The sequence below is a fragment of the Trachinotus anak genome, unplaced genomic scaffold (assembly GCF_046630095.1).
Source record: "Trachinotus anak isolate AG129_WGS33_773 ecotype Australia unplaced genomic scaffold, CSIRO_AGI_Tana_v1 ptg000005l, whole genome shotgun sequence".
NCBI lineage: Eukaryota > Metazoa > Chordata > Actinopteri > Carangiformes > Carangidae > Trachinotus > Trachinotus anak.
In genome coordinates this window covers 25,077,403-25,101,526 of record NW_027273856.1, presented here as the reverse complement: position 1 = coordinate 25,101,526, position 24,124 = coordinate 25,077,403, and the positions used below count along the sequence as shown (strand labels likewise).

Below are 24,124 nucleotides of genomic sequence, written 5' to 3'. Positions count from 1 at the left end.
CTCCAGCTGTGAAGCCACGTGCATGCTGCTCCAACAGTCATGTTAGATAATTAGAAACTAAATTGGGTTTTATTAAAACCTCCTATCAAGCCTTTTCTCTGGGTAATTTTCAGCCTGAGATTCAGTCAATACATCATGAGATAAGAGTTATGGATGATCTGTGAACATAATATAGACGTGCAGCAGAAGACATTGGCAAAAAGTCTTGTTTCATCACATGTATTATGAATGAAATGCACAAGGTAAAAATCTGTCAACAGGTCTGTTCAATTTCAGGACACTTTTTCTACCTCTTCATTGGTCGCATCAAAACGGTCATTCAAAGTTTCTCCTACAATTCAAGAAGCTGCAAAACATGTCTTAGTGTGTGCTGTACGTTTTTTGTGTGTCCAAACAAATAATACAACAGTACATACAACAGAAATTACAGTGGCTCCCAGTTAAATATCACGTTCGTTTTAGAATACTCCTGCTTGTTTATAAATCTCTCCATGGCTTGGCCCCTCCATAGCTATCCAATCTTCACCACCCTATAAACCCTCTAGATCACTATGTTCCTCTGATGCCCAACTACTACTACTTTATCCTATCATGTGTGTATATGAGTATGTGTGTTTGTGTGTGTGTATGTGTATAAGTATATATATATTCGTGTATATATGTACATGTGTATGTATATGTATGTGTATGCGCATGTGTGCATACACATGTCTATTTTTATTTTCATTCATTCATATATTGTTTTATCTTGTCTGTGTTTATCGTGTTAATGCCTCTGACTGTTTTATTTGCTTTATAAAGTGTCCTTTGGTGTCTTGAAAGGCACTTATATACAAAATTTACTATTATTATTATTCAAAATGGCTACTGTACTTTAATGTGTTATGGGATTAATGCATCATTAATAGGCTTCTTAATTGATTTTCATTACCACACTAAGTGATTAATTACATAATCAGTTTTAAATGACAAATTAAGAGATTTTTTGGTCATACAACAAAGTATAAGACAAACCAAGATTTTGTGCCGAAGATGGCACTTGATGAGAAAAATCCTGTATTTTGTACAGACTGAATGTCTGTACAAAATATCATGGCAACCAATCCGATCATTGTTAAGATATTTCTGTCGCAACCAAAGTGGTGGAAAGACCAACCAACAAAAGCAGCAACATTGCCATCCCTAGAGCCGTGCCGCTAAAAATGCGAACAAAACCACAATCTGTCTCAGGACTCTGAATAATCTACAGAACCAACTGTCAACAGTTTTCATGTGTACTATTTATTCAGGAGAAAGTGGTGACATTTGTGACACTGAGTAGTCAGGACATTAGTATTATTTTTTGTTGGTAAAATTAGCCTCAGAGAAGAAACACATTTACCGACTCAGTTATCCATAGTGCATTTGAGAAGAATTTTTTCCTTTGGGATCCCTGACTAAGGTTTCTCAGTAAAAAAAAATCACTTTGGGGATAATATTCTCCAAAGCAGGTCTGAGAGAAATTAGAGTTCAGTTTTATGGTTAAACAATCAAAAGAATAACTTAGTAGTTACTCTGAAATTGCAGCCTTCCACAAGCAATACAGGGTCAGATTTAGATTATTTCAATTTAGTAACATCACTGTGACCAAGGGCAAGTGACTGAAGAGGTATGAAAAGCTAGCAATTCTTGTAGGACATGAAAACGTTATCATGGGTAAATGTATGAAAAAGGTTGTGCCCTGGTGCAAGGACAGGTTGACAGCAGACAGTAGTTGGCCCTCAGATTACTGAATGACATGTTTCTGCTTTTCTTTGCTCTGACATCGTCCTTAACAGTGTCTTGGAGGGAGTAGAGACGTGTAACATAGCAACAGTGATCTTGGTCAGCCACTTCAAATCATAAGACCTGATATGTTGTAGGCCAGGGCATTAGAGCGCATACAGTATCGAGCACTTGTGATAGTCTGCGTGCGTGCGTGCGTGCGTGCGTGTGTGTATGTGTGTGTACTTGTATTTGCTACATAGTAAGGACCAAAAAAAGGATTTTACTAACAGAGTGAGGACATTTTGGGAAAGTGAGGACATTTTGGCTGGTCCTCACTTTTTGAGACACTTTTCAAATCACATTTTGAGGGTTAAGACTTGGTTTTAGAGTTATGGTTAGAATTAGGTTTAGGTTAAGGTTAGGGTCAGGGTCAGGTTTAGGCACTCAGTTGTGATGGTTAAGGTTAGGGTAAGGGGCTAGGGAATGCATTACGTCAATGAGTGTCCTCACAAAGATAGAAGTACAAGTATGCGTGTGTGTGTGTGTGTGTGCGCGTGCGTGCGTGCGTGCGTGGTGCTTCATATGAGCTTCTCTCTCTTGACATTTCAGTCTGAATAAACAACCTGCTACTTTCCGGTCTCTGCTCTTTAACCAGCCAGTGATCCCATTTTTCGAAAGACACGGAGAGGAGGTCGACTTAGTAGGTCAAGTAGTACAGCTCTGTAACTCCTGTCTTAATACACAATGCACAAGCTTCCTCTTCATTTCTGGGGACAATAATATCCCCCTTTGATGTCACTCGTGTGTTGTGAAAACATGTTCGTACACCTGTGCACATTTTCTTAGACACATTTTTGTCTAACTACAGGCTAGGGTGTCATTATAAATAATTACAAATGTGAATAGCAGGCTATGCAAAGCCACATTGTCGAGCACTGATTAGTAATTAGGCCCTGCTTGCTAATTGGAAGACAATGTAAAACATCAGTTCAGGAAATTTAAAGATTTCTCCAGATAACAATATCAGAAATCAAATGTCTGCAAAATATCCCTTTTCATAGCTGCTGACAATAAAATGAAGAGTTTCTATAAGAATATTGCAGTTGCCATTAAAATTGTTAGTACTCAGGGAGCGAGGCCAGATCTGTGTATGTCTCTATTTTTTCATTTTAAAACAGAATGCTGACCAGCTGGATGTACTGTATATAAAATCTTTGTGCTTGATCTTATTGTAGTAAAACAAGATGATTTATTATGATGTGGAGTTAAGGGTGTGTAAAGTCCCTCATGTGATATGCTGGGTCATTTTTTCCACTTGCAACGTTACAACTACTGTCTTTTAGACAAGAAGCAATTTGAGCTGTTTTTATGTTTTATATCAGACTATTTCTTGATCACATTACATATTGTATCAAACTGAAATAATTAGTTACTTCAGCTCAAATAACACGTGCCAACTGCAGAGCATGGCTACACTTTGAAAAGTTTCAGGAAGCTTTCTGAATGTTTTGTGAAAGATTATTTAATTCCAGAGGACTCAAAATACAGAGAAAATGTTTAAGAGTTTTGACCTAGGACTGTATTATGATGCCTTTTTTGATGTAAATATCTTTTGTGTGCGTTTATTTCTTTATATTTTGTCTGTATGTCCATATTTGTATAGTGTATATGTGTATGCAAAGTCTATGTTCAAGTTTCCATGGTAACTTGAGAAAGATGAAAAAGATGATTTGTGCACAAGGGAAAAGAAAATCTCATTCAAATAAAAGATTGACGTGTGTGTGAAACACACACCTGAGAAAGCATTGCTGTAGTAGCGCGACAGGGTCTGCATGATGTCTTTGGAGTGCTGAGTCCAGGGGGCAATCTTGCGGTATGTCTTCACCCTGTGAACCAGCTGGGAGCCACCATACTGCAGAGACAGAGTGTCTCCATGGTCCTCGTACAGCTCCTCAAACAACCTCAGGTACACACACACACACACACACACACACACACATAAAAACAAACATTAACACACAAGCAATGGACAAGTACATATGTATATGGTTATGTCTGTGTTCAGTGTACAGTTTTTCTGCTTATACAGGACAACAGAGTGATGTGCATCAAATGTGTGACTGGTTGTATTTCTGGAGAGCTGAGAAAATATATCTTCTTTAGATGTATTAATGTGCAGTTATAATCTTATTCCAGTTGATTAAAAGGTTACAACAACGGGATACAACAGGATACAACAGAAGGATCCTTGTCTGATCAGGTCTTCTCCTGAGTGACCTCAAAAAAAAAAAAAAAAAAAAAAAGTGCTGCAAAAAGCTATTTCAGTGTCCAAGCAGAAATTGACATAAGTTGGAGAAGGCATAGAACCACAGATACATTCTGCAAATACATGGGAATATAGTGGTGCAACTATGTAAAATTGAATTTTGTGCTGGAAACAGTGTGACAAAGGGGTGGGGTGACTTTTTTATTTGCTAATTGCTAATTTGGGGATACTTATAAATTATAATGAGATAACAAAAATTAGCGTTTAGACTCATATTGATATATGACTCTGGTGATTTTTTCATTTCGTTCAAAGTGCATATATACAATTGGTTCAGTAATTAATAACACAAATTATTCCACAAGGACATATAAAAAAAACACACAAGCACATATAAAATATGTGATAAACAAAGCAGCTTTACCTCACACAGTCTGTATCAAACTGCAGTTTGGGCTTGTCGATCATTCCTAGTGCATAAAGCTGACAGGCCAGCGCACACTTCCCCACCATGAACTGAGCTGTATTTGTCCGGTCCAGACAGTCCACACAGTTGGTCCGTAACACACCAGTCTACAATGACAAAGGCTTATGAAACTTTGGACACCACTTCACTGATCTACAAGATGTTAAAGTATTTCAAGAGTCAGAAACAAACTTCATGAAAAGGCCATTTGTAGAATCACAGCATCAACAGCAAATTTATCTGCATGTATTTACCTTCCGTAACTGGTGGCAACTAAATGACAGGTACAAGCTTTGATTATTCCAAGGAGATCACTGTACATGTGATCAGGGTTTCCATGAAAACTCATTAAACCACTCATTATGCCAGTCATAAACAGTAATGTGTTTATTTCCTTCTATGACTCAATTGAAAGTTACTATTTGTTTACACTGCTCGCTTACTTCACCTTTTTATATGGGCAAAAACTGCAAAGGGGTCACTAAGGCAGAGGAGAAAATTTGATTTTTCATGACTAAAGACTAAAGTTATACCAAAACAGTTTTTTTACGTGGCATACCTGCACTCGTCCACTGGCTGTGATGTGTCCACCTACATCTCCCCACCTGCAAAAATGACATTTAATTCAGCTGAGAGGATACAAAACTTGAAACAGAAAACAGTATTTCAATGTACCTGTGTGCTCTCGCTGAGAGTTAGATGGGAAACTAGATACCACACTCATGTCTGCACAGTAAATACAAAGCTACAGGTGCTGGCTAGTTTGCAGAACTTAGCGTAAGACTGGAAACAGTCCAAAAAACTACTACAGTCAGGTCCATAAATATTGGGACATTGTGACAATTCTCATCTTTTTGGCTCTAAACACCACCACAATGGATTTGAAATGAAACGAACAAGATGTGCTTTAACTGCAGAGTTTCAGCTTTAATTTGAAGGTATTTACATCCAAATCAGATGAACGGTGTAGGAATTACAACAGTTTGTATATGTTTGTATACTTTTTATTATATATATATATATATATATATATATATATATATATATATATATATATATATATATATATATATATATATATATATATATATATATATATATATATATATATAAAATGTGGAACTATTTCTTTAAAATAAAAGCAGGATGAATTTGAAGCTCTGAGTCAGTCAGATAGCGAGCAAGGTCTACCTTTCGCTCTGTGCTTTCAGTGTTTATTAGTCCTTTTATCCCCAGTTTAATACACTACTCACTATTCACCACTTTCTGTTTAAAGTGTTCAACAAAAAACAGCAATAGACAAAGAAGAATCACCCTGTGAGAAAAAAATAGCCTCTAAACTGCTGAAAGGAGAAGCCCTGAAAACAAAATTCAATAGTTGGTGAAGGGTGAGTTTTAAAGCAGTGTCTCTCTGCAGGGCATGAACTCAATGAACTGACTGAGACCAATGGACAACTGTAATTACATCAAGTATGTACTGTCTCAGAAAGTTTAAGTGTAAATGTAGTGAGGTGGAGAGGACAGACAAAGACAGTATGATAAAGATAGACATTGTTAACTTATCTGTGATCCTCTTTATTATTCATGAGCTAACTTAAGCACGTGATCAAAGCCACAGGTGCCACAATCATTAGTGCATCTTTATAAAAGCCTATGAGTGTTGTCTTATGAGTGTATGTACATGGGAGCAGGGGACTATGTGCATGAGTGTGAAGTGAGTGTGTATAGAAAGTGAGACCCAGTTGGGTAATGCAAAAGAAATAGGTAATAAATACTGACCATGGCGTAGTCGTTGGGTTATGTAACAGAATGGTAATGTTGGGTGAAAGTGATTAAAACATGCAGACAATGGAAGAGGCATGCGTTAAGAACACGGACGGCAATCTACTCCACTCGTTAGCATAAAACTCTCCGTGGCACAACTGCCATCAGGCATAATTTCCATTAAGAATTCATATCAGAGAGGTTCCAAATTAAGCCGTGTGGATTAATGTATGATTCTGGATAGGTATGAATACAAAAATGGATAATACACTTGCTCTAGGACAAGTCTGATATGCAAAAAAGACGGTGGTGTGGTCTTGCACATGTGTCCTGGTAAAACAGGTTTTTTTTTCTTATTAAAGTTTTCCAAACATCAATCATGCATAATCTGTTACTTCATTTTGATCCAGTGTAACCTCTTATTATTTAAAAAAATACTCTTGCATAAATCTGGTCAGAGTGTGTGTTTCATGTAGGATTGGGAAAGGCTCACCTGTCGTCCGGTCTGAGGGTATGACAGTAGAAGTTGGATCGATTAATGAAAAAACCTGTTCTCTTGACCACATTCTCTGCTATCATACTCAGACGGTCCAGAACGTTGCACAACTTACTGAGAAAGAAAGCAACAAAGAGGAAGGTGAAATTAGTAGTTTCCCAAGAAATCAACCTATTTGTTTGCCTTGGTAGCTGTAGCTGAGTTACTGTGATGATACCTTTGACTTTTGAAATATGCTTATTTAATTTTTTTAACACAAGTTAAACAAGGCCAAATTCTGGGAATAGCTGTCCTAACATGGCTTCTGCACAAAAAGCAAATGTAAATCATTTTTACAGAGCAAAGCAAATTTTTCAAAGCGAGAAAGCAGCTGCACACACTGTCTTAGCTTTTCACCAGGTTTTTTTTAGAATTGTTCATTTAAAAAACCTGAATTGATCCCAAATGGGATTCTGACATTGATGGGAGGCATCAACATTTTTACATCAATTTTACTGCAGAATTAAAGAAGAATTGTAAAAAAGTTCATTTTGTGCCCAAGAATTATGTAACTCAACTCTTTAATCCTAAAGGTTTGAACAAAAAAATCTCAAGTATAATAGAAAATCGCAAAATAGCCACTTTGTGCTTGTGCTCCTCTTACCTCCACACTAGCTCACGCTTTTGCTCTTTATGTGCTGTTGTGCATTTGATCTGAAACCCCCATAAGTCAATGTTCTTTTATTGGATAGACACAACTAAAATATCTTATTGGCTATTGTACTTCAATGGCTGCATTGTGTCCAATTCAGACTAATTTCCTATAGATTTAATGGACTTTTTCAATAAGCATAAGTGAGATGGATAGTTTGACTGTGAAAATACTACATCACACACATAAGTTTAAAGCATTGGCACATTTGTTATGTCAACCTCTTGGTGTAGCGAGCCATGTCCCAGGCGATGTAATCGATCCAGTGGTCTGGGGGGAGGAACTGATTTAGGTTGATCACAGCCGGGTAGAGCTCTTCACTTAGAATCTTCTCATGTTTCCTTTTCTCCCGTTTCTGTAGAACAAGAGAAACGTGAACTATATCACATGTATGACGTTTATCCTATTACCAAAAAGCTAAGAAAATCCTATTTAAAGGTGTTGACGTGTAACTATAATAGAATTCTAGTTGCTTAAAGCTCCCTTGAGTACACCAACAGATATAGTCAGACATGTGACAGATGTTTTCTCTCTTTGATGCAAGACCCATTCAGGCCTTCTCCACAGTGACCTCAGAGAACAATAGAGCTGCAAGAAGCAATTTACAGGCAGAGATGGATATATGTAGTACTGAGGACTGATGCTGCAGATATATGTGGAATATATAATAAGTGGGGTGAGATGTCTCTAAAAATTGGATCTCATGCTGCAGAGACAGAGATTACAGGCTTGTATAGCTGGTGCGTTTAAAACAAAATATAGTACATGAAAATGAACAACTGCAAATGAATGCAAGTTTGAGAACACGTATTGATGTATGATTATAGTCACCATTGTTCTTTATTTTGTCCAAAATACAGTAATATAGCTAATTTCTGTCAAACTTTTTCAAAGCAAGTATTCTGCAATGGCAAAATATCCTTGAATACTGCAAGCAACCACCCTACCCCTAACCCTGAGGTTGCTTTTCTAATAAAATGATTATGATCCAACTCAGGTAAAAATGTAAAAAAAAAAAAAAAAAAAAAAAAAAATGTGAAAAATATTTATGGTGAGCATCAGTATATCCACTAACTGAGTAGATTAGCATTATTGCTCCAGATATTTTTAGTTAAACGACAGAGGGAAAATTTGATTAAAAATTAAAACAAGAATTTTTTGTTGATGAAAATAAATGCACATGGTCAGGGTCTTTTTCTGCGACCTGTAGTCACACTGTCTATTAAGTTATTTCTCCATGTACTCCTCCACCCCTCACTGTGGCTTTCTGACTGATCACCCTGGGTGATAATTGGCCTGGATGCATCATTTAGCAGCTTACATCTCCATGCACACATCCAGCAGTGGCAAAGCATTACAGCAACCAGTCAAATTACCAGTGCATTTCCTACATAGATTTCCTCTGGCTCAAACACACACACACACACACACGACCAGAAATACATTACACTTACAAAAGCACACATGTTCTGTTCTTCTTTACAGGTGTAAACCAGCATACAAATGCCACAGTAACAATCGTGGTTATAGGCGTATGAAGATGACAGATCATGAATGAATCCACACGTGCGCATGTATATACAGGAGGGAGCTGTTCATGGACATTTTAATGGACGGAAATGATCACTGTAATTATTTTAAAGTACAGTTTTACACAGTAACTCTGTGCTGATTGGCTTGCTTTCTCAATTTTATTCCTTGTGTGTTGGTTGGACGGTGGGTGGTTGCTACCATTTTGGACAGAAAATAAAATTATATTCTTTAGAAATCACCCTGATTAAATTTGAGTTTACAAATGAAATATTTTTTGAAATGTCTATGTGAGGAGAGTAAGTTATCTCTCATAGTTGGAACACATTGACGCTTAATTAAGTAAGCCAGTTGGAAAAGCGATTCACATGCTCGGCCACGTGCACTCTCACTCTTTCCCTCTTAACATGCACATTGAGGAACATGCACTAACCCATGACAAAACCAGGCACCCATCCCGGAGTTGACACAGCCACTCCGACCCCAGTCACCACCATTGAGAGATGGGCCGTCATGATTTTATGGTTAATTGCCATTTCCTCCCTCTTTCTGTCTCACTGGGATAAGAGAGAGGGTGTAGCCTATAAGCAGGGGGTCCCCTCCCTTATTCCCCACAGTCTGCAACTATCACATGGCTGCAGCTTGTGCGGACCTCTGAGGTCTGTGATTGGTCCCTTTTCTCCCAGCTCCCCTTGTGAGTGACAACGTGAGCTTGCAACCCAAGCTACAGAGTGTATAGCTGCATGCCCAGATGTGTCCATGTGAGTGTAAGCGAAAGGCATTGCAAAACTATTTCCAGAGCACTGGCTCAAAGGGGAAAATGTCTATCAGTCTCACAGCAGGAAAAAGGAAGAAGACATTCGGCGTGGGGACTTTGTTTATGTGCGATGATGTGTTGCCTTTCATCATTACTGTGTCTGTTTGTGTGTTTTCCATGCTATGCACAGGCAGATCAATATTCAAGGGAGCATGTCAACTGCTAGTAATCACCAGCCACCAGGAAAATTTCTTGTGACTGTTAAAGTGAGTGCTCGGACAATTACACAGTCCTTAATAGATAACTACCTGGTGAGTGATTCCACAGCCACTGGCATATTTCATCCAAAGACAACTGAACAATCCACATCAACAATTCACAAAGATCCACATCAGGATCTTACGTAATCCTCACACTGAGAAGCCAGTCTACGAAAAGAAAATACCAGCATTTTACGACATGGTATCGAGGTCATTTAGGCTAATGTACTGTAACTATTGGTTAGCAATTTCCAGCAGAGCGCTCTTGCTTTCCATAATACAGCATAAAGTTTCCCATAAAACAAATACCAAATAAAATGTTTCTTTCACTGGTATACTGTTTTCTCAGTATACCCCTTCTTTCCATAACTGTTAGGTCTCCTCGAACATATGATCCTGTAGATACTATTAGTGACCCTTTGAGTTTGACAACGTCAGGTGTGGCTCCATGTTCATAGTTGCAGAAACTGCCCTGAATGAATTCTTGTGTTCTTGAGCAGGATGCTGCATGATCTCTACTAAATCACTGTAATTTATTCCAGGGAGACGTTTTAAATGTGCAAAGCCCAAAGCACTACAGATGTTTCACAGTTTCACAGCCACAGTAAAAGAATTAAATAATTTCAAAGCACTCTTATGACTGCATACTAACATAATCGTTGTAATTTTATCCAGCAGTGTTTTATTAGTATGACGATTCAAAATGATGATGGTTTGTGTAGATGCGGCATGTGAATGAAAAAAAAAAAAAAAAAGATGTTTGCTGTGCAATGCAAATATTCTCTTGATGAATGTATGAAAATATTTCTAAAAATGCCAGTAAACCCTTTTTTCAACATTTGCAGTTACTTGTTTTAAGTGGGATGTCATTTTGTCCCCTTTTCATTGTTAATTAAAAGGGGAGTCATATATATCATTTGCCACAGCCAAAATGGGGACTTAAAAAAAGTGTTTGTGCACGTGCGTTACCTTGACCAGGTTGAGGATGATAATAGGAGAACCAAACCGCTTTAGCATCTGGTCAAAATGGAGGGCAGCTACGTGAGCGTATGGGTCAGCTTGGTCCACTGCAAGAGAGGGCAAATGCGTTGATTAATATTTAAAGCATTAATGTTATCACGTGTTACTAAGTGGCTAAAATTGATACAATATCTTATCTGGATGTCCCAAAGTCGCAAAGTATGTTTAAGAAATTATGAGTGAAATCTGAAATTCTGAAACACAGTTTGCTTGGTGGTTCAGAGCAGATAAACGTGTGTATAACAGGAGATTGCCAATACAGTATATGTTGGACTTTGGGTTGTGTCACTTTGAAGATTAAGTTTTCATCAAAATCCAAGAATTATACAGAATTTTTTTTTTTTTTTTGCTGAATCCTGCTTCTTCTCAAAACTAAAATACAGGGAGATGAGGTAATGTGTGGTAATAGGGCCAAGTCTGATAATAAAAATGGACAAGAAAACTGTAACACTGGACTGTGAAGTTGAACACCAGGGTCTGCTCTGACCCTCTGCTTCTGTTCTGGTTTATTGTCCCGCTGTTTGATGCGTTCACTTCCATTTTCATTCTTCTATTCATTCTTTATCTGAAAATCACATTTAATGCCCCCATTTGCCACTCATGCACAGTACCACACCTGCAGCCCGCTGTCAAATTGAACCAGTGAAGCAGCCAGAAGGCAGATTAGAGGAAATAGGTCAGCTTGTTCCAAAGTTTATCCCACACAGTCTCTTATGGGTTTCTCACAACTGAATATACAAACAAAAGCTCAGACACATAGTTTTCAACTTCACTCCACTACTGCTGCTGAGGCCTCCAGAGGGGGGGGGGGTGAGGCTTTAGGTAAACATAAAGAGATGGCACACCATAACATTCTTATTGCACCTTAGGAAGGGAGTGTTGATGATGATGACGATGACGAAGAGGAGTCGCCCATTCAGGTCATCTCCATCACAACCGAGACATCTGACCACTTCAGGCCAGTCATAAAGACATTTTATGTATCCTTATGTAACAATTAGTCTTGACTGGCATGACAAAGACAGGCAAGGGGCAATGTATCCTGGGATATGGATGAATGTACTCAACATGCATAGACACTGAGCTCAACGCCACGTCTCTGACCTAGATTCGTCTGATGTCATTCTATGCAGCCCACGTCCAAATCAAATATTCCGATTGTATCGAACGTGGGCTGATAATCAGTCTGATTTGAGCTGCACCTACTTTTGCATGGTTGGGGCTTCATGTCAGTTTGAAAATCGTCAAGGCTGCAGTAGATTAAGACGGCAAAAACAGGTGGAAAATGTACGACGCTGAAACCAAAATGATTTGAGTTGCATCAAATAAATTAGTCATTCCTCTTTGCATTGAGAAATAATGTCAAGGTGATTTTTAAAGTTATTTTGCGTCCTTTTTTCATAATTAAACAGAAAGGGGTAGATATTTGGGGAAATATCAGAAATCTTTTTCTCTCAGCATCTGGGTGGTTTTGTCACTGTATGTATTTAACTGTGGTGCCCTGATGGGGCAACAACAGACACAATAAGCAAACTTGTACTGGAAACTGTTGCTCACAAGCCACTAGCAGCCAGCTTTTAGTTAGCAGTATGGTGCTGGTTTTGGAAAATATGCTTATTCCCTTTCTTGCAGAAAATAGATGAAAAGATCGATACCGGAAAAAAGGGAAACACTTAGCCAGGCCATGGACTACATGTCTGAGCTACAGACATGAGAGTGGTATAGATCATCCAAACTAATTCCGAGCAGGAAAGCAAATAAGCGTACTTCCCTGATGTCAAATTATTCCTTTAGGCTGTTTAATGTGCTGCAGCTGAGATGCTAATTACCTATCAAGCCTGCAAACTGATAGTGGTGCACTTTTTCATGGTAGATGTTCCTTTTGTGGTGCGGAAAGGATGTGTGTTCAGGTTTGTACGTTTGATAATGATGACGTTGATGATGTTAACAGAAAAGCTACCATGGGCTGTTGGAAGCCTGTGGCTCTAAATGGTCTCATAATGGTGCAAGAGCCGGCCAACATTTGGGAAATGTAAAATAAGGACTCTTTAAAGATCAAAGTGGGACCAGGGTGATGAGGTAAGTTGATACACAGAGGGATCTTGGGGACATGCTGAGTGTCTCTATCTCATACAGGTAAATGTCATCCAAGGATGAATTAAAGGGCAAACGGGGGAAAAGATTACGATTTAATACAGGCATTGTATTCATGCAAGCAGCAATGTCTTCCAGTCTATACACACACACAGAAACACGCATACACAGCAGTCTCCAGTGTCATCATTCTCAGAGACCTGATCACCTCCCTCTGGCCCTGGTTTTATGTATTTATCTAGTTCATAATGAGATGGGAGAATGGATACAGAGATGAATACCAAGGGGTGGATTGGGGGGGGGTGTCCTGCATTCACCTATTTATTTTTTATTTTTTTATCTTTGTGCCAGTGTTTGAGAAGAATGACCCTGGTAGAAAGCCACTGTCTTATATTAATGCATTTTTTCTGATTACATTCTTCTTCTGTCCCTGCAAGGTTCAATCTGGTCCTGGGAAGCTGCTAGAATGAAATAAATAAAGTGAGCATTATCCCACTGATACATTCATACTTAAGATAGATCTGTATCTATCATTTGTCCAAGTCAAAGTGGATACAAAAAAAGCCCACGGTAATACACAGTGTAACACATGTACCAAATATTCTGATACTGGAAAACAAAGAGGCTGCTGCTGCACAAAGTGAGACAAATATCATGTATAAACAGGTGTCTTACGTCGTATGGGGGGTTTTGGCATCATGGTGGAAATGTCTTGGGACCAGTAGAGTGGGACTGAACCTCGCACCTGGACATAGGAGGAGTAGCTTCCCGCCGTGAAAGACATAACTGAGGCGTCATGGACGATCTGCTCTGTCTCCACCTCATTAGCGACGTCCCCCTAGAAACAAAAGAAGAGTACAAAGAAACCTTATGTAAAGTTGCTAAAAACTCACCATAAGGTGAGGCCTAATTAGTAGCTGGCCTGGAGCTTTTGATCATATCACATGAACTTCATCAACAGATGGAGTTTAGTCAGTTGTCACAGAATTGTAGATGTTCAAAATTCAATTTTTTGAGCACCTGTTGAGTGGGCAATCTGAATCTCAATCATGGCACTCTGTGGATAATGGTCATGTGATGTGATTGAAAGCTCCAGAACAACTACTAAAGTGCTATTTCCATGTCCGAGAATGAACTTTGAACCTTAGATTTATGCCAACATAGGAGAGAATCACTTGTACGGCTCAGAAAAAAATGGATAATGGAAATGAAGACAGGTGTTTAGTTGCTGTTCTAAAGCTTTCAATCATATTACATAACCTTCATCAACAGATGAATATGATCAAGATTGACATGGACGAGAATTTCACAGTGGTTTTTTCAGCCACTGTTTTAAGAGTGAACTTTTACCCTCAGAATGAACAAGGTGTTTCATCAAGAAACCTCACAGCCAAAGGCCACAAGGCCTTCATGGCAGACATTTTGACATGACACAGCAGGAAAACCACAGGTGTAATTAATAATATTAATAACAAGGGTTGAACATTTAGTTTCACCCTGATGTACAGTATACTGGCTCTCTGACATGGCTTACCATTAGCTTAACTTAGCGTAGCCATTATTACACATTAAAAAGTTATGTGCCACAATGAAAAACTGTTTTATATAAAAACTCCACTTTATATGGCAATGCACACAACAGCAGGAAATTATGAAAATAGTGTCCAACCTAATCACGGTGCAACAGTCCAAATAGAAAGAGGAAATCTGCTGTGTTTGTTCCAAAAGTTCCTCCCTCCTCCCGCTACTCAACCACACAGACACTCATGCATACTCAAGGAAGAGGCAGCAGGTCGAATTAACCCCCTGTGATCACCCTGAGTCATCTCAATCATCCTGGTGGCTCTAAGCCCGCCTCCACTATCTATTCTTCCCTGTTGCCTTGGCAACCGCTGTACCTCACAGTTGGCTCCTCTTTTGAGGAAGCGGGTCCCGGCAAATTTGCTGGATCTCCTAGCAATGAGGGTGATGTGAACCGGTCGGCCGTAGATGAGAAGCTCTGTAGTTGGTGGGTAAAGGAGGAATAATAATTACAATGATATGACACTGAAAGCATCACACAATCCCCTGTTGGTGAACTCATATATACAATAGTCTAATTGACAGTATTAAATTTATTGTTTTTGTAGTCCCTAGCCACACATATCACAAGTATCATTCAAGTCAAATTGCATCACCGCTTTGCTGAAAAGTGAGTTAGCAATAGGAAAGCCTAATATCTAATTCAACATCAGTTCTGTTTTATATACTATGTCATGACCTGGGAATTTAACACAAAACATGAAAACAGTTTGTGTCCAGAACAGGAAAAATCACATAATAATAATAATAATCACAAATAATAAAAGAATGACTCTTACAATAGTTCTACACATATGCTTAGGAATGTGTTAATGACACCAAATGTCTCCTTTTTCTTCACCCACACTGTCTCATTGGATCTTTTCAAAAATGTATTTTCTGTGCCAGCTTCAGTGTCTCCTCATCAGCGACAAGTTTCTACATTTAACCCAATCTACTGTGTCTCCCACTATTGCACCCATCGGCCCTCTTATACTCACAGAAAAACAGCACTGAAGGCCAGCTTCCAGGAGCTGTCTAACGTCAAAACACTCATACAGTGTCTCTGAGGCAGCATGCTGCCCAATAACAAACGCTGACTGATAAGAGATGGCAGTACTGACTATAAAGTGCACCCTAGCTTATATACCCGCGGCATTTTAATGTGCAGGTATCAGGCAAGCACATAAACACATAACATAGCATTAAAAATGACTTCATTAAAGAATAATCACTGGTTAAATATAAAATAGTTTCATAACCTTTTTTTTCAAACTGAAATGCAAATATGCGACAAATTTACACTGCTTTGAGTGATTTATGTAAAGGGGACTTAATGGAAAATTATTGAAACCTTTGGCATAGGTAACCTCAGGCAGACTTTTACCATAATAAATCAACCTGTTTATTCAGCTCTAGTCTAGCCTAAAGCCCCTCTGTAGCAGTAACTCATGCATCAATACTGCAAAAGCTTCTCTAAAAAAATTCAGAGGAAATTATTAATGTAGAGCCAAATACAAATCCCTGGTACACAGCTTGTGTCTAGTTAAGACTTTAAAGCAAAAACAACTGTAGCGCTGACATGCAAGACAAAAAAAAAAAAAATTAGACAAACATAAATATCTGTGTATGCATGTACAAAATAAAAAGCATGTATCTCATCTGATTAAATATGCAGAATCTTACTTTCTCCTTGTAGATAACAGATGGAGAGATTATGCAAGTGCCAGTGTTTACATACTTGATAATCATTGCTTAATTGCCATCATACTTGTTTTGCTAAAGCCCTAAAAACAAACACAAATTGATTCTGCAGTTCTGTGCTGAATCACACACTCACGCTCACAGTGTAATCCACGTGCTTTGATGGTGGCCAGGCACAGTTCAAAAAGTGATGGTGAGAGATGAGGGGGAGTGTTGAAAAAAGGATGACATTGTGAGAGTTGTGTCTTTTACTAGTGTAGGAGCATTGATTCTGACAGTCTTTGTCCTATAGTGTTACAATGTATTGAAAAGCACTATACAGTTTGTATGGCAGATTTTTTTTCATGGGTACGTTTTTTTAAAGTTTCTTTTAAAACCCAAAGCAACAAGTTAATGGTGCCAATTTGAAAAGCACATACAGACACATCAATAAAAGCAACAGCCAAACAATTCTGTAATGCAGGACTGAAACTGACTTGACAGCTCTAAAAGGATACTGGACTGGCCACAAAAGCCATGGATTATATACATGAGCCAGTCATGATGCACTATGTCCTTGACTCGTTCCAGCAGCTTCCCGTTCCAGACGTACTTGTAGTACGGCTCGTTCTGGATGCCATAAACAACTGCGGCAGAAGAGGGAACACATAAAACCTCTGGATTATTTTACTGACCTGGGATCAGACCAAATTATCAGTTAGAAAGCAACAAAAGGAGAAAAAAAAGAAGATTAGCTGAGGTGACATAAGCCTTGGAACAAGGTCATATTTAGAAACATTAGTAAATTGCTGAAACTGGAATTAAGCTTATATTACTATATCACAACACGCATCATAAATGACAGAACACATCAGCCAAGGCAAGTCAAGTTATTTTTCAATGGACTTTGGTGGCTTCAATAAGGTTAAGGCAAACCTGCTGTAGAACAGATAATTCAAGCTTTTGACTATGGCACATACTGTATATCAGTAACTTTATACTTTTATGAGCATTAATGGCAACAGGAAAAAAATAAATAAATTATGCCACAAGAATACACGATTTCTGTCAAAACAGCTTTTGAGATTTGCACTGATTGCAAAACAGAGCTAAAAACCATTGAAAGACAACAAACCGATTGGCTACAGCAAGAAAGCTAATCTTATACTGAGCTAAAGCTAGCTAGTGCCATAACGAACCTTGCTAAAACTAAAGCTAAATTTACATAATGATACCCAGTTTGATTAATGAGGGCCTTGAAATTCGGGGTTACTTAATTTCACCATTTAAAAAAAACAAAACTGCTAAGTATAACTACCTTAGCAGAACTCAGTTGCTGCTTTCTCAGTTTCAGCTCACTTGGAAGTTCATTGAACTTCAGTGATAACACTGCTAGTCACCTTACAAGCACACACCAGCTCCGGCTGAGTGATCTGCCAAGGTCTTCTCCAGCCAATAGAATTAAACGAAGGAATATGGGGGCTATTGATCAACTTGTGCTCACCTTGTGTAGGCAAACCCTCATCTTCAAAGATGTCAAAGCTGTCCTGCTTGCTTTGCGTGTGTACCTCTTCCTCAGTGGCGGAAGCTGCTGATGACCACAGTTCATAAGGCCTCTGCAGCAAAGTCAGGTTGTACTGCAGCGAGTGGCTCAGGTCATAGCTGTAGCTGCAGGGTATAACGCCAGTGTCATTTCAAACAAGCCCAGCCTGTACAATCCCATAATGAATTTAGGATTTGTCCAAAACACTGAAATAAATATTTTTTTTACCGCAGTGTGTCAGTGTGACACATGCTAATGTTTTTCCTGACATGAGTAAATGACTCACAGTAAAGGTATGTTATCACTGTGTCATACATTTTTACTGATTAAGTAGCTGGTGGCTGAAAACTGTATGAAAATTGCAACAAACAGACAGAGGCCATAACAACTTTTGCATTAACTGTCTGTACTGAAATATCTAAAACATTCAATCAAATCTACAGGTTATCTGTAAACTCCTTTCAGCAACCAAGGGCACATTTGTCAAGGTAGAAGACAAGGGTAAAATAAACTAAAGCCATTTTTAGATGATTTACAAGGCTTTATCTAAACCTCTGGGCATCATTATACATGGTCAACTTTGTATTGAGTTTATGACAAAAAATCTAAAATCTTGGCAATTTCTTTCATCTAGATCCCAGTTAGCCTTAAAGACATGACATGAACATACATGTACAAGACATGACAAGACATTCATGCATACATACCCTAGACTTTGTTCATTCAATTCAACATTGTAGTTTGTGTGAAAATCCCGGCACATCTCCTAACCTTCTACCAAGTTCCCCAGAAATTTGCTTACCAATTTTTTGGATAACTTGCTAACACTGGAAACAAATGGTGTCAAAAAAATGACTTCCTTTGTGAAGCTAGGCAGGTGTGCAAAGCCCCCTCAGAGCCGAGTGTACTTAATCTGCATTATTGATATGATGCTGGAACCTAAAAAGCTTTTTTTTTCCCACAGAAAATTTGGCCTAAGAATTTATCTTACCTGAAGTAGAAGTTGCTGGAGAGGTCCACGTTCTGAAAGATCCGCACATATCTATAAAAGGAAATAAATCTAAGTTATGAGCTAGAAAACATGATTTAGACTGATGCAGATAGGCATCAGTATGCATAGACGCCCATTGGGTTTCTACCTTTTCCTCATCATCTTCTGTGAACTTCTTCTTCCCCTTGAACCATATTGGTAAAAAGTTTTTAAATTTGGCCCACGGATTGGGGAAAATGCAGGGTTTTACAGTATTTTCCCTGTTGAATCCTACTTCATTTGCTAAAAACATTTTACCTTGTTGTTTTTGTTCTCGAAGGCTAAAACATGTGTGTTTGAGAATCAATGATCATGTGCAATCCTACAAACAGCGCCCTTACAAATCTAGAAAAGGAAGCATGAGAGGGGAGAAACAGACAGTACCTTGCTTCATCAGGGTGTGTAACCCTGACCGAGTCATTGGGGATGTAGATCATGCTGGTGTCTTCAATTTTGTAGATGGAGTGGCCACCAATGTCAGCCATTTTTCTGCGCTTGGTGATTAACACAATGTAGTACCCCTCCAGGAAACGAACAAACCCTGTTAGGAAAACAAAAAAAAAAAAAAAAAAAAAAAAAAAAACTGTAATCTTTCAGAATAAACAAATTTTCTTTCAAGGATATTTTTCTCCACCTTACCGTCAGCAAGCTGATATGTAGGTCAACCTCTTTGTTGCCTGCAAATCAAATGCAGTTTTGATAATACAAAATACAAAAACTACTCTGTTTGTGTAGGTGGGTCATGAGTGTTTGTGTGTCATACTATCTATAAAGCTCAATCTATTTCGTCTTACATAATTAAAAACTGACCCAGAAAGTATCATGCAACATAGTCATGATTTGCTTTCAGCTTCTGATGAGCTATTTTGTCATCTGTGACATTCAATAAATAATAGATGGATGTGGATGATGTTTGTGTGTTGTTTAATAGTCTGAATATTATTAGTAATATTTGCCTCATCGAGGCTAGTGGTTTATGTAAGTGTGCCTGCTAGACATGCTCCTTCATTATATTACTACTAAGACTAATCTGTGGAAACTGCAACTGAATTACAAGTCCTTGTACATTCATACTATTTACAATAACAGAAGCCCCAGCACCACTGTGATGTAAGAAGACTAGTGAGGATGATGAGGTTCATATAGTGTTTCCACATACAAATAATACATACGTAATGCTGCAAAAGCATACACACATACAGTACAATTTAAATCTTTGAGTCCTTAAACAACATATTCCACTCTAACACTAATCCACTTTATAAATATTTCAGTCTAAGCCATTTTAAAATTTGTGTATTTGCCTCCAACAGACTGTATTTTACATGTCAAAGTGAATTCAGTCACTGGGAGCAGCACTTAGCCTGTGAAAACAGTTGTATAACGCGTTATCTAGCTTTCCAAAATCTGTGGAAATAAATAAAGTCAAGTCACTGCAAATATTTATGAGAAACCTTCATTATAGAATGGGCTCATGGATTTTTAAAGATAAGGATGTTTACCAGACAGAGAGGGTCTAATCATACTTCATAAGAGGACAAATTCCAACACTTTCAGCGTTCATGTTATCAGACAACTCAGCCAGTTGTATGGTTGTGGAATGGGCAGTGGGGGTTAAAAAAGTGTGGACTGTCAAAACCACACTACATTCATTTGGGTTACCTTAAACAACAAACTGACTTGTGCAAGACATCTGTGACTCAAAGTCAGGATATCTTGGCCTCTGCTGCATTGATTTTAACCTCTTGTTTTCAGATCTGCTTCCCCTTTAGTTTATCTGTATCAAGACCTGCATGCTGTTCCATGTATCAAAACCTTTGATCTGAAATATATATTGCACATGCTTGCATATACAGTATTGCATGCATTCATTTTATAAGCTGCTTTTGTTGGTTTTAATTATGCAAGGAACCATGCCTTTTTTCTGTTAGTCTATCCATTTGCCAAAGAGTGACTGCGTTCACCAAGGAAAAAAAGAAAAAACTCATAATGCTGCATTATAGCATTTTGTGATGTGCTTCTCTGACTTCATTGACACCTCTGCTAAATAACTGCACAATTAGTCTATCCACAAAAGTGTTCAGGATCCTTCCTTTGTAGTCTCCATCAGCCTAAAGGTGGCTTTAGTTGAGATTCAGAGTGCATTCATGTGAAGGATTTACATTAAGCATGAGTTGGACTGTCCCAACTTGCACATATGAGGTATTTTATCCCTGTGTAATGACAGTCAACTAAGCGCATTTACGACATTTATGAAAGCAAACTGTCCTGCCATAGCCCACTAATTATTCTCACACTTGTGGTTTTGCTGCTTTACAATTCTTGTGTCAGTTCATTGTGTTCCTTCTTGCCAGAGATGGGTCAGACTGACAAAACTGGCAGATGAAAGTGAATAAAAATATACTTACAATAATGGTATTCATTACATACTGTATTAAGAAAGGTGCCAGGCAAAGGGGCTCTCAGGATACACTGTACCCAACATGGCAGCATCACTCTTTTACTCCATATGACACAGTGACTTTGACAAAAGGCAGCTTGTGAACAAATATGGCATTAGGGCACAGTGGAAAAAAGCGTCTCATTTATCTACGCAGACGCCAGAGTCACAACCTGTCTGTGTCAGTGTGACCAACCCATCTACAGCCTCAATGATGATGCTGAATTTAATCTCAAAAGTATACTATTACAGCACTTATTTTAACGGGAGGAAGACTGAATTTTATCTTTGATGTATTACTCTTATGCCCTGAAAGAGCTCCGACAATATTAGTTAACAATAGCTGGCATCTTCGTCAGCCAGAAATGGATATGCATGTACACACACACACATACACACACACAGAGGAACAGGATGAACTGGAAAGTAGAATGTAAGACCGTTGCAACTGTGACATATTTTTAGCAGCGTGGCTCAGTGGGCGGCAATATCAGTCAGTCAGTCAGTTAGTCAGTTGGTCAGTTGGACAGTTGGACAGTTGGACAGTTGGACAGTTGGACAGTACACCACCTTACCTCAGATTAAAATATCTTCACAACTATTGGATGGATTGCTGTGATATTTTGTACAGACTTTCATGGTCCCTTGAGGATGAATGCTAAAAACTTTAGTGAGCACCACCAAGAACTAGATATTTGCGGTGTTGAGTAAAATATCTGCACAACTGCTGAATGGATTGTCATGAAATTTGGAGCAGACATTCATGTCCCGCCAGTAGTAATACTAAGTTGTAATTGGGACTGTAGAGCAACGTCCAAAGCAGAGAGAGAGAAGAGCTTTTCTCCCTCCAAAATGAATCAAGAACGATGCGCTACACTGCAATACAGCAGTCGCTATTTCATGGAAACTAAATTAATTACATATTAATAACAATTATTACTATACAAGATTAGTGATAAAGGTAAATGATGTAGTTTATTTATTATTTATATATTTATAAAACAAGTTTTATTCTTTTACAACAGTTTATTTAATGTTACCTTTTTGACAACGATCAAGTGAAAACAGATCTAACACTGTCACCTCAGAACAAGAAGTTTCCTCCCACAGTCCAACGAAGCAGGTTGGGATAAACTGCGACTCTAAATTGCCCACAGGTGTGAATGTGAGCATGAAAGGTTGTCAGCCCTGTGATAGTCTGGTGACCTGTTCAGGATCTACCTCGCCCTCACCCAGTGTCAGCTGGGATTGGCTTCAACCGGTATGGCTAATGGAGGAAATGGAAGTTTAATACAGGCAGCCCTACCAAACAATGTTGTTACAGTTTTGTTTTACCTGAGGTTGAGGGAAAGTAATAAGAATGTGCAAAGCTTCTTGCTGCCTTTGAATAGACAACTGATAGTCAAAATTGAATATTACCAGCATCAGAAAGGTAGGAGTAGTGGTGGTGGTAGCAGTTATATTATTGTGTATTACATTATACTGTCAGGTGTTCCTTTTATGTTATGTTTTTCCATCTCCTGCATTCAATATGTAAAACCAGGTCAATACCTGTAGCTGTATAACTAATGCTTGGGTGATGAGGTACATGTTTTGTGCCCCACAATGGTTGTTGCTATGTCAACAAGGACAAGAGTAGAGGGACTATACTCACCAACAATCCCAAAGGCTGACACAGCCCTAGACAGACCCGAGGAACCCTTCTGGCCAATTTTGGTGCGGTTGCCCAGGTCCAGGCGGCCCAGCAATTCCCGAACCTCTTGCTGATTGTACACATGCTACAGACAAATACACACAGATATAGTGTGTATATATATATATATATATATATATATATATATATATATATGCATACAGCTTTAAGCAGTTTCTGTTTCTTCATTTATGTTCATAGTTTCCATATCGTTTATTTCACATGGCAACAACATCAGAACACAGGGTATGATGTTTTCTTTCTCAAAAGAAAAGCTGCTGCTTATGAATAACACATTTTCAGAGCCACTGAGACTTGTACAGTTAAATAATTTTCTGTGTAAGAATAAGCAAATGACTAACAGGCCTTGTTTAATCAATGGCACCGTAATTTGTACAAATGGGTTTAGACTGATCCTCAGTGATTAAGCCACAAATAGATTAGCCACTCTCCAGATTCTTTTGGCAATATTGTAATGACTGAACAGTAACTGGGCTTTTTATTATTTACTTCTAGAGAACAAATGCAAGAAGAGCAACAGCTTTTCAAACTAGTCATCTGCACAGGAAGTTTCTTAATTCATACAGTGGCAAGATAAAGTAAGTGAATCCTTTGGAATACTCATGCATTAATTTCTCCTCAAATATTGTCAGATCTTTATCCTTGTCACAATTATGAACAAACACAATCCATTCAAATCATTGTATTGTTTTTGTCCATATTAAAAACATTATCTGAACATACACAGTGTAGGTTGGAAAAACTATGTGAACCTCTTGGCTAATGACTTGGCTAATTGGGGTCAGGAGTTAACAAACCTGGAGTCCAGTCAATGAAACCAGATTGGAGTTGTGTGTTAGAGCTACTTTGAAAAGGTGAAAGGGTTACAAAGTCTCAGAGAGTTTAGATATTGATCAGTCCACAGTTAGACAAACTGTCACCCAGCTAAGATGACTCCAAAGGCCCCACACAGAATGGTCAGTGAGGTAACGAAGAATCTCAGAGTAACAGCTAAAGGCTCATAGGAATCATTGAAGCTGGTTAACATCTCTGCTCATGAGTCTACCATATGGAAATCATGGTGC

General features: G+C 38.4%; 1 protein-coding gene across 2 annotated transcripts in view; it reads right to left on the bottom strand.

The window, feature by feature from the left end:
* The window catches only part of fig4a (FIG4 phosphoinositide 5-phosphatase a), a 48,498-nt gene that overhangs the window by 20,602 nt on the left and 3,772 nt on the right, over nt 1–24,124 (bottom strand). For both annotated transcript variants that reach the window (XM_071479283.1, XM_071479282.1), the window contains exons 4-16: nt 23,001–23,124; nt 19,291–19,447; nt 18,868–18,918; nt 17,838–18,001; nt 16,852–16,980; nt 14,989–15,089; nt 13,766–13,928; nt 10,946–11,043; nt 7,651–7,784; nt 6,736–6,852; nt 5,038–5,083; nt 4,437–4,585; nt 3,541–3,707 (exon numbers count right to left, since the gene is read on the bottom strand). In XM_071479283.1, coding sequence (XP_071335384.1) covers nt 3,541–3,707; nt 4,437–4,585; nt 5,038–5,083; nt 6,736–6,852; nt 7,651–7,784; nt 10,946–11,043; nt 13,766–13,928; nt 14,989–15,089; nt 16,852–16,980; nt 17,838–18,001; nt 18,868–18,918; nt 19,291–19,447; nt 23,001–23,124 — 1,600 coding nt within the window. The remainder of the gene's footprint in view (nt 1–3,540; nt 3,708–4,436; nt 4,586–5,037; nt 5,084–6,735; nt 6,853–7,650; nt 7,785–10,945; nt 11,044–13,765; nt 13,929–14,988; nt 15,090–16,851; nt 16,981–17,837; nt 18,002–18,867; nt 18,919–19,290; nt 19,448–23,000; nt 23,125–24,124) is intronic.